At 49.4% G+C, this 11,454-nt stretch overlaps 1 protein-coding gene across 1 annotated transcript; it reads right to left on the reverse strand.

Moving 5' to 3' along the window:
* Positions 1–798: 798 nt before the first annotated feature.
* On the reverse strand, positions 799–5,800 carry SEC11C (SEC11 homolog C, signal peptidase complex subunit). The gene is made up of 6 exons (XM_068169360.1): positions 5,486–5,800; positions 4,578–4,687; positions 3,306–3,455; positions 1,988–2,107; positions 1,387–1,444; positions 799–1,012 (listed from the first exon to the last, which is right to left on the reverse strand). The coding sequence occupies exons 1-6, from the start codon at positions 5,783–5,785 to the stop codon at positions 959–961; spliced, it is 792 nt and encodes a 263-aa protein (XP_068025461.1). The 5' UTR covers positions 5,786–5,800; the 3' UTR covers positions 799–958.
* Between the last annotated feature and the right edge of the window lie 5,654 nt (positions 5,801–11,454).

The raw sequence follows: 11,454 nt of genomic DNA on the forward strand, positions 1-11,454 counted from the left end.
GAAGGAAAACAAGTTCCGCTTTGTTGGAGGTACAACACTGAGATGGGAAGGCACAGGGGGAAGAATCCAGAATTGCAAACAGGGCAGTTACCAGGCAAGCTCTAACATGAAAAAGCAATTCTGCGTCGAGCGCTATTTGGGTGCCACATGATAGAACAATGAATTCTCCAAACCAGAAGGTGAGTTGGAAGTGTTTCTTAAGGACTGTGCTGTGCTTTCATTCAGTGATTTACAGTGTTAGGGAAGTTCCATAAAATCTTTTTCTTAGGTTTGTTTTACAGCTGAGCACGTCACAACAGAATGGTTAACGGCTGAATTCTGGAGCACACAGACTCCCTGAAAGCCAGGCCTCTCCAAATCAGACCGTTGCTGGGCTTTGTCACACCACAAAGGAGCACACTTCAAATTCAGGGCAAAATCTCCAAGTGTCCATCTCTCAGTTCTTAATTGGAAAGACTGCTCTTTGTCTATTCTTGTCAGCTGTCTACACAACTGTCTTGGGGCCCAAGTCTGACTGAACCCCTACAGCTCACTACCTGTTCCAACCCAGAAATGTGTCCTTGTGAGTGCTGACAAAAACCGTTGGCACGGGCACGAATAGAAAGGGCGCTGACAGACACTGAAGGTAATTAAGCACAAAACTTAACCAACAGGAGGGAAACCAGGTTCAGGTGCAGCAGCACTGAAGAAAAACCACCACAGCATGTCAAGGGGCACCACAAGCCGTTTTCACGCAGGGTAGTGTCTTCCCGACAAACAGAAGGCAAACTGAAAGCAGCACATCACGACAATACGCCGTTACATGGTTAACCATCAGCCAAAAGCTTTATTTGTTACTTGTACGACTTAGACAGTTGGAAAGCTTGCAGTTTTATAGCTGTGCTCAGCAATGAAAGCATCTGAAATATATTGGGTTTCTTTAACTTTGTGTCCCCTGCTGCCGGCAAAGGGGCTGGCCTTAGGACTCCCGCTTCAGCAGAACGTAGGCTCCCATGACTGCCAGCAGAGCATACTGCAGGAGGGAAGAGAACAGAGAACGACTCTAACTGCTCCTTCTAGGGAAACCGTGGTGTGGGCCCTTTCCAGCACTACAGCTTCTCCACAGGGACACGGTTAGGAGGCGTGCCCCTGCGGCGTTACAGGACTATTTCAAATGTATTGATCTTCACCATAAACAGGAACCACAACCGTACTCACTTAACTTGTGAAATTCCTAATGCTTACAAATACTAACTTCTGCCAGACAACAAACAAGCTAAAAGAGGCCAGAAAACAGCTTATTTCACCTTCAGGTGCCAAACTACAGAAACCTGTTTATTAACAGATTGTAACTATCTTTACTTGCTATAGTTTAAATTCAGCCATCCGAGAAGTCTGTACACATACCTTAAATTTGGGGTAGTCATTCATTATTATGGTTACCATGCCAACATAAGGCAAAAACCTGTCATTGACAAAGATGAAGATAAAATTACCCCCTGAATACAGCAGTGAAACGGTTCAAAGTGACTCAGTCGTGAGCGGTTTAAGGTAAAGCAATCATTTACACCTCTCCCCAAGGCAGATGTGGGTTTTTTTTTAATTAGAATAAAAAAATTAATCAAGTTATTTAAGAAAAACCTTAAGAGACTTCATCTCAGCTGGGGAAGGGGACAAAGCCAAAAGCTCCAACTTTGCATACATTTCCCGTGGAATGCAGAAATAATTCCCCAGTAGTCTCTAGCAATCAGAAGGCTAAGTTGGTTGACTCTCTACTTACTGGAGAATTATTTCGTAGGCGTGCATTTTTGTCTTTTCACTTCCACTCTCCACATCATGGAGGGGACTATGGAAAACAACTTTTCCAGGTAAAGCATTTTTTTCATTAGCATTTTATTTAAGAAAATCTCCAAGAGCCATACCAGATCCAGTTTGTACCAAGAGAACTGAGTTCACGTCACGACCTCTCCACTTAATCACAACATGGCCATCCTTCTGCATTACTCACCCTCTCGCTCTTCCAACGACATCTTTCTTCTCTAACCAGTTTTGACCTTCTTTGTACAAGCCTCTATCATCAACTTCATTATTGTCACCTTTAGTCAGAAATTTGATGTTCCCATTTTCCCTAGAAGGCATGGAGATGAAAAACAGAATACCACTTAATTAAAAAACCCTCAGTAACAGCTACAAAGTACAATGAAGATGAAAAGTGCTACGAGATTAGGTAACATTCACTTCTAGGTTTGCTTGTCTTGCCTGCTGAACAAACATCACTGAACCATTAACGTTACAGACTTTACTGACAGATTTTAACAAGAAATGTTTATAAAACACTCCTAGATAGATTATCATTTGATGCAAGCAGTATCACAACAGACATGAAAGGGATACTGTCCAGCCTTCTGCATTTTCACCAGGACAGAAACTTAAATGCTGAATAACAACAGGGTGGGATTGTTGTTTGGCTGGGTTTTGTTTTGTGGGTTGGTTTGCCTTGATTTTGCTTTCCATTTCCCCCCCCCCCCCAAAAACTTGTGGAGTAAGAGCCTGTTAAAACCACCACACATCAGAGAATGAGTTGAACAGAATTTAAACCACAAATTTCAGATGAAGCAGACCCTAAAATCTTCCCTGAGGAAAGAAAGTGGAGGAGCAAATATGTCAGTGGTTGCCACCTCCAGATGAGCTTTTTGTTGTGAAGAATCAGAGAGCTGCCTGTTTTTGCTTTGAGAAAGAACCGCTTATCATAGCGGGTAGATGCACTGAAGCTAAAACCACACCAGCAATCTGTTGCTTTTCAGCACAAATTGTTGCTGGCATTGTAACTAGTAAGACACAAAAAAAAAAGAGTAAGAATCTCTTTTTTCATTATGAGCCACTTTTGGGAAACTTCAGTTAGCAAAGCTCACACCCTTGCCAGACTGTCTACAGCTCTGACCTGAACCTTCACCTGTTTTCAGAATCAGCTACTTCTGATAGCCAAAATCCCAATTCCACCTGTCAGCACAGAAGCAAACTCTGCTCCCATACCTATTGCTACTGCTGGCATACATTACAGGCATTGCTTGCATTACTGGACTCTTCCTTGGCCACAGTTTACCTGCTTTGAACCTGAGTAACTTTGCTGAGGGGCAGGGGCCACTGTCTCAAGAAGAGTGGCACAGAACTGAGGGCAAGAGCAGATGACATTCTAGAGATGAGTTTTACCTTACAGCACATCCTCAGCTGCCTCTTTCATGAAACACTACCCAATTAAACTGTAACTGAAAGCAATGGTGAAGGGAACTATGCACAGAAACAAGGGAAATGCCAAGTTGCATTACTTTTCATGGATTTTGATTACTCTGTGAACTATTGGAATGTCTCTGCCTTCAACTTTAAAAACAACTATTTCACCAGCTCTGATCGGGTCATCATGGAAATTTGTTAAGAACAGCAGGTCTCCTCTGTGAAAAGCTGGTTCCATGCTGCCACTACAAAGAGAAAGAGAGTTTATTAGCATTAAACCATGAGAACAAAGAACAATCAATTCTTATGGGTAAACTCACAGCTTTAACATAAAGCTGTACCTTTACCCATCAGTAACACCCCTCAGACGTTTAACACAACCCAAATCTCCGTAAGTCGCAAACTCAGGCAGCCTAGAGAAGGCTTCCTTACTGCCTCAGTGAAAGAAAGGTGCACAGAAAAGGAACCAAACACGTTTCCCAGTACAAAAGGAAGTACTTCTCTACACAGGAAGAGTTTAATTACCACGAGCAAGAGTTAGGCTTACATTAGTGACTGCTATTAGCAATCAGAAAGTCTGTGCCTTTTTTCAAAGTCAGCCATAGTCGCTTTTGGTAACCACCTTTGAGGCAGGACTCCAGAGCCCACAACCAGCAACATGGACAACTCCCATTGCAATACTCTTGTTGCCTGCATCTATTCCTTGCTGACACACACACAATCTCTGCAAGATTGAACGGAATGTTCTGTGAACGTGTGTTTAACTGTAGGTACCTGAAGAGCAGTGAGGGGCCTGCAGAACTGGCCCTTTTTATACCAGAAGTAAGATACCACCGAGAGAGAGGCAACACACAAGTCAAATTTACTCATGAGTTTTACTGTAACACCATTTAAAAATCAATATACTTATGGCAAAAAGACGAGAGAGATTAACAAATAGAGTGGAAAGTGTTCAGTGGCTTCAGGAAGTGCCACACATTTACTTATTTTCTTTACGAGACAACAGAAACGTCACAGGATTTGTAAAGCAGAATGAACTTTCTGGAACCCTAACATCTACCCAGGGATTACTATCCCTAAGCAGCTGTGTGTATATAGATATACATACATACAAGGAATCTTGAGTAGTTTACCTGAGTGAACAAACCTAGATTTTAAAAGGTTTCACATCTCTACTTCTACAAGCTTCAGTGAAAAGTAGACTGCAGTCAGGAAAGCAGCCTTTGACGAGCGTGCAAAAGCAGAGTCAGAAGAAAGTAACTGTCACCGTACTTAAGGCTGGTCAGAGTTCAAACTCCAAATCTATCCATAGGAGGAAGGGGAAAAGACAAAGGACAAACCACTATCTGGCCTTTACGCTGACTTACCTGAGCACCACCACAATAGGGCTTTCGCTGCCAGTAACGACGATCAGCCCTTTCCATATCATAAGGGCAGAAGACACGATCATGGCAAAATTCAAGACTTGGTAATACAGCTGCATGAAACAGGAACACAGCTTTGAGAAGTTACTGAGAGAGAGTCAGGAGCAGATCACAGAATTTCCACTCCTATGCACCACTGACTCACAGTCCACAGTGCTGGATTTTTATGCCAAACACTGATTCCGGCAGGGCTCACGGCACAGAGCGGCATGTTGGCACACCACCTGCACAGCCTGGCTGCAGCACGGAGCTCCAGCCCCCCGTGTGCCCCAGCCCTGCTCCTCACACCTCTGCCGCACTCCCTGTAGTGCCAGACGCCAATGAACTTAACCTGCAGCAACCTCGACAATCCAGGAAGCTGTTCATCTAATGATCAAACCTACTGTGATCACATACCCCTGAGTCCTACCCGAGCTCATCAGTACTCAAAACACATAAGGAACGCTGCAAGGTCAGTAGCGGCAGGCTTTGTACTTTGAACAATCCGTTTTGTTTAAGAGGAGGAGCGGTGGGAGCAGGGATGACACAGGATTGTGTCCTGCTGCCGTCCGACCGAAACACCTTACGTGGGAAATCTTTTCCTAATCGGTCTAACGTTCTGCCCTCAAGTCCCCCAGCCCCACAGCTGCTGCAGCAGTGGATATGCCTTCTGCACGCTTTTGGGTGGTTTTTTTTGGCAACAGAGCTCGGCTGAAAACGACCCTGCCCGGCTCCGCTTATCAAGCGTCTCACTGATGGAAAACAGGGGACCAGAAATGCCGGGAAGCTCCGAGCAGCCTCCGCGTCCCGGCCCTCGGGCCCCACGCCCCGGGCCCCCGGCTTGGCCGGCACCGGCAAGCCTCGGCCACTACCTGTCGCTTGTTCATGCGCCGCAGATCCCCAAAGAGGTCCATGGCAGGCCCCCGGGCAGGGCCGCACCCCGCCGGCGGCGGGACGCTACCGGCGCCCCCCGGGCGGCTGCTCGGAAGGGCACACGGCGAGCGACGTACGCAGCCCGACCCCCGGCGCTGCCCACCAGCCGCAACGAGCGCCGGCGCCGGGAGCGGCAGCGCGGGCGGCCCCTCTGCTCCCCGGGAGTTGTAGTCTCCTCCTGCCCGCCCCGCTCGTCCCCGGCGGCCCTCCGCGGGCACCGGCACTGCGCTTCCCAGCATGCAGCCGCCACGAGGGGCCCTGAGAGGGAGGCCCCTCGCCTCCTGCCCCTGCCGGTGCCCGACCGGAGCCACGGCCGACAGGGTTCTCGGTGGGCGGTGAGACGCCACGACTCGGCGGAACGAGCCCGACCCGCCTGTGGAGCAAGAGGGAGGCGACAGGGGCGTCCCGAGCACTGCCTTTTGGATCAGGCGGCGACAGGGCAGCTGCGCCCGGGGCCGCCGCGGCGTGTGCGCAGCTCATTGGCGGGGTCAAGCGGGAGCAGCGCCGTGCCTGGGGCGGCAGGGGGCGCTGTTCTGCGAGGCGCTGGCCGGGAACCAGGAGGGCTGGGGCTGAGGGCGGGAATGGGCTTTGCCCCCGGCCCTGCCCGCGGTGTGGGCGTCCGTGTCTGCCGTGGTAGCTGCCTCAGAGAGCACCGGGCAGCCCCACTAGCTGCTGGAGGGATCAAGATCGGCTAATGCCAGCAGCTAATGTGCGCCTCGGCCTTCCTCCGGGGGCCTTCTCACAGCCCTCCGGGAGAGAAGAGCACAAAGGCGTGCGGCGCGAGGCTTGGCTACCCCGCGAGGAGCTTGGCTACCCCGCGAGGAGCTTGGCTACCCCGCGAGGAGCTTGGCTAGTCAGAAACGGCTGCGGCAGCGCGGGTCCCCCCCGCCTCGGAGAGGAAGGGCGCGCGCACGCAGCTGCCAGTTGCAGCCTCCCTGTGCCCTCAGTTACAGCCCCTCTGTGCCCTCAGTTACAGCCCCCCTGTGTCCTCAGTTACAGCCTCCCTGTGCCCTCAGTTACAGCCCCCCTGTGTCCTCAGTTACAGCCCCCCTGTGTCCTCAGTTACAGCCTTCCTGTGCCCTCAGTTACAGCCCCCCTGTGCCCTCAGTTACAGCCTTCCTGTGCCCTCAGTTACAGCCCCCCTGTGGCCTCAGTTACAGCCTCCCTGTGCCCTCAGTTACAGCCTCCCTGTGGCCTCAGTTACAGCCCCCCTGTGCCCTCAGTTACAGCCTCCCTGTGCCCTCAGTTACAGCCCCCCTGTGCCCTCAGTTACAGCCTCCCTGTGTCCTCAGTTACAGCCTCCCTGTGGCCTCAGTTACAGCCTCCCTGTGCCCTCAGTTACAGCCCCCCTGTGCCCTCAGTTACAGCCTCCCTGTGCCCTCAGTTACAGCCTCCCTGTGCCCTCAGTTACAGTCCCCCTGTGCCCTCAGTTACAGCCTCCGTGTGTCCTCAGTTACAGCCTCCCTGTGCCCTCAGTTACAGCCCCCCTGTGCCCTCAGTTACAGCCTCCCTGTGCCCTCAGTTACAGCCCCCCTGTGCCCTCAGTTACAGCCTCCCTGTGGCCTCAGTTACAGCCCCCCTGTGCCCTCAGTTGCAGCCTCCCTGTGGCCTCAGTTGCAGCCTCCCTGTGGCCTCAGTTACAGCCCCCCTGTGTCCTGAGGCCGGTGCAAAAGGCATCTCGGAGAAAGCAGAGGGGCCGGGAAGGGCTGTCTGGCCGTTTCCCAGCCCGTTGCTAGGGCGCTGCTGTGCCCCCGGGCTCCACTGTGCCCCCAGGCGCTGCTGTGCCCCCAGGCGCTGCTGTGCCCTGCAGCTCCGCTGTGCCCCCAGGCGCTGCTGTGCCCTGCGACTCTGCTGTGCCCTGCGGCGCTGCTGTGCCCCCAGGCGCTGCTGTGCCCCCAGGCGCTGCTGTGCCCGTGCTTCCATCGCTCTTCATTGAGCTCGATCTTCAGCCAATTCATATAGAACCACTGCCAGGTGAAAAATACCAGACAAAGCTGGGAGCCACGCCGAGGGGTGTGTTTTGAAGCTGCATTTTCTCCCAAGTTCAGTTCATTGCACGGCTCCTGAAGCAGACCAGCCCCCGTTGAAAAATAACTCCCCATGCGGAAGGGCTGACTGAACCTGAACCCACAGCCAGCCAAATAGTCACACTGCCCAGAGACTGTCAGTTTCCTGGGAATGAAATAAACCACACTTCAGTGAGGTTCACCACGTCCAGGATTGGGTCCTGTAGACAGGAATGGCAACAAGAGGACAAAGGGAAACATTCCCAGATAAATGGAAGCAAATGATTTATTGGAAGGAGAACTGGAAAGATGTTTCCACACTTTGCCAGAAGCAGATGGCGATTTTCTATTAGCAAACATCTGGGACAGAGTGACTATGGGTGACAGCAGTGGCATTAGATCGCAGAGGAACCTGCAAGGGTACTACGAATGGACAGAAATGGCAAATAGACACTGGAAAGAAAGCTCCAAGGACACTTGCTGGGCAGTATCTTGATGAGATACTTCATCTTCTGACCTGGGTGACACCAGTACTCCCGTTACACGGGCATTCCTGTAAGTTCCAAAGAGTTCAGATGATAAAACCTGATTTTGTATCAATGAGAGGGAAAAAGCAAAGCCAGCGTGTGAAGCATCTAGAAAGCAAGAAGGCAGCTTTGCACTGAGACCTGCTAGGACTGAAGCTAGCTGTTGGTCAGAGAGATGTGGTGTGGTGGGATGGAAGGGGTAAGGCCAAGAAGCCTCCTCCCTTCCCCCTTTGTAAAGTAAAAGGGAAAAAAAAATTGAAGGGAAAGGGAAAAAAAACTCGCAAGCTGAATTAGCAAAGCAGTGGAGCTATATTTACAAAGCGATGTAGGGAATGCAGGGGATTATTTACAAATTTACAATATCTACAATATATACAAAGATATACAACGGAGTAACACAGAACTGAGAGTGAACCCCTCTCGGCAGAGAGGGGGTTCCCCACCTCCTCTTTCCCCTCTTTCCCCCCTTTCCCCAGATTAGGTTAGAAGAGAGAGAGAGAGCGAAAGAAAGAAGTTAAAAGCAGTTTTGTGTTAATTGGAAAGGAGTTAATACAGGCCTGTTATCTGTTTTTCTCTCAAGGCCGGAGCCTTGGCAGAAAGCCCAGCACAGGGACAGAGAGCAGCCGCACCGTAGAAAGGCGGAAGCAAGACTGACAGAAAAGTCGTGGAAATGTCCAGTTCACTCCCAGTTCCGAAAAGTGCTTCCTCCCACTCGTCCAATGAAATTAGTTTAGACTATTCCTTCCGTTTACCAACTTCCGTCCACCATGTTCCCTTTCTTAAGGGGGCAACGTCAACCGGCCACAGTCCACCCCTTCTAAACAATTTCATTGGCTGTTCATACTGTCCATCCAATCCAAAACGATATTTACAGTTCGTGAGTAAAGTTCATAGTCCATTCCGGCTATGCTCAGATGTAGATGATTCAAAAGTCCAAGAAAATCAGAAAATGAGAAAAATGGAAAACAGTTCATTTCTTCACCGATGAAGCGAAGAAAAGGGAAACAGGGAAATCTCAGGGTCTCTTAGTTGACTCAGGGCTCTCAGGGATCTCAGGGTTCGTGCACCGTAGATTCCTCGTTGATTCTTCCTCTGGACGCGATGTAGCTGTACAGTAGTTCAAAATTAACCTCTTTCAGCTAAAGTTAAATTTCTTTGTGGAATACACTGAATTTCACCATTCTCTTGCATTACCCAATAAGTGTGACCCGGACCTTCAGCTGAAACCACCCCTCGGACAGGTTTAGCCTCTCCTGAGGGTGAAAATACCCAAACAGTTTTACCTAACAGATTCTTTTCTCTAACAACAGGAACTCTATCACCTTCTACTTTCCGTAGCAAATCTGAATGTGCAGGTCCAGCTCGGTTCACTGAACCTCTACTATTTACCAGCCAGGTTGCTTGTGCTAAATGTTTTTCCCAGTTTTTCAAAGATCCACCTCCCATGGCTTTGAGAGTGGTCTTCAACAGACCGTTGTAGCGTTCAATCTTCCCTGAAGCTGGTGCATAGTAGGGAATGTGGAATATCCACTCAATACCGTGCTCTTTTGCCCAGCTCTTTACAAGGTTGTTCTTGAAATGAGTTCCGTTGTCTGACTCAATCCTCTCTGGAGTTCCGTGTCTCCACAGGATCTGTCTCTCCAGACCGAGAATGGTGTTGCGTGCAGTTGCATGTGGAACTGGATAAGTTTCCAACCATCCAGTGTTTGCCTCTACCATAGTAAGCACGTATTGCTTACCAGAACGAGAACGTGGTAGAGTGATGTAGTCAATCTGCCAAGCTTCACCATACTTGTACTTGGACCATCTGTCGCCATACCACAAGGGCTTAAGTCGTTTTGCCTGCTTAATAGCAGCACAAATGTCACAGTCATGGATGACTTGTGTGATAGCATCCATGGAAATGTCTATGGATCTGTCACGAGCCCATTGGTATGTTGCATCTCTGCCTTGATGTCCTGATGAATCATGAGCCCACCGAGCTAAGAATATCTCACCTCGGTGTTTCCAGTCGAGATCAAGATTAGAGTCCATGTCTACTTGAGAAACTCTTGCAGCTAGATCTGCCTGATGGTTGTGTTGTTGTTCCTCAGTAGCTTTGCTCTTAGGAATGTGAGCATCGATGTGTCTCACTTTCACTGGAATTCTCTCGATTCGATCAGCAATGTCCTGCCATAGGTTGGCTGCCCAAATGGGTTTTCCTTTTCTCTGCCAACCACTCTTCTTCCAGTTCTTTAGCCAACCCCATAGAGCATTGGCTACCATCCACGAGTCGGTGTAGAGATAAAGCTTTGGCCATCTCTCACGTTCAGCTACGTCGAGAGCTAGCTGGACAGCTTTTACCTCTGCGAACTGACTGGATTCTCCTTCTCCATCTTTCGCCTCTGCAACTCGGCGTGTTGGACTCCACACTGCAGACTTCCACCTTCGCTTGTTTCCAACAAGACGACAGGAACCGTCTGTGAACAAAGCGTATTTCTTTTCATCATCAGAAAGGTCATTGTAAGGAGGAGCTTCCTCAGCACGAGTTACTTTCTCCTCTGGAGGTTTAGCACAGTTGATACCTTCAGGCCAACTTGAGATCACCTCCACTAGACCAGGTCTTTCAAGATTTCCCATTCGAGCTCTCTGTGTTATCAGAGCCATCCACTTAGACCATGTTGAGTCTGTGGCATGATGTGGTGTGGATCCTTTGCCTTTGAACATCCAATTCAAAACTGGTAATCTGGGAGCTAAAAGAAGTTGTGATTCAGTTCCAATCACTTCAGAAGATGCTTTTACTCCTTCATAGGCAGCTAAAATTTCTTTCTCTGTTGGAGTATAATTAGCCTCTGAGCCTCTGTAACCTCGACTCCAGAAACCAAGAGGTCGTCCACGTGTCTCACCTGGAGCTTTTTACCACAAGCACCAGGTTGGACCATTGTCACTTGCAGCCGTGTACAAAATGTTCTTAATGTCTGGACCATCTCGGACAGGTCCCAGACCCATTGCTTGAACTACCTCTTGCTTTATCTGGTCAAAGGCTGCTTGTTGTTCAGGTCCCCAGTGGAAATGGTTTCTCTTTCGAGTCACATCATACAGAGGTTTCACAATCTGACTGTATCCAGGAATGTGCAGTCTCCAAAATCCCACTATCCCCAAGAAACGTAGGGTCTCTTGCTTGTTTGTGGGACTTGCCATGGTAGAGACTCTATTTATCACATCCACTGGAATGTGTCGGCGTCCATCTTGCCACCGCACTCCCAGAAACTGAATCTCTGTGGTAGGTCCTTTCACCTTGTCTCGTTTGATGGCAAAACCTGCATTCAGAAGAATGTCAATGATTTTGTTACCTTTCTCGAAGACTTCCTCAGCAGTTTTACCCCAGACGATGAT

The sequence above is a fragment of the Melanerpes formicivorus genome, unplaced genomic scaffold (assembly GCF_026170545.1).
Source record: "Melanerpes formicivorus ecotype bairdi unplaced genomic scaffold, bMelFor1.0.p_v2 SCAF_179, whole genome shotgun sequence".
NCBI lineage: Eukaryota > Metazoa > Chordata > Aves > Piciformes > Picidae > Melanerpes > Melanerpes formicivorus.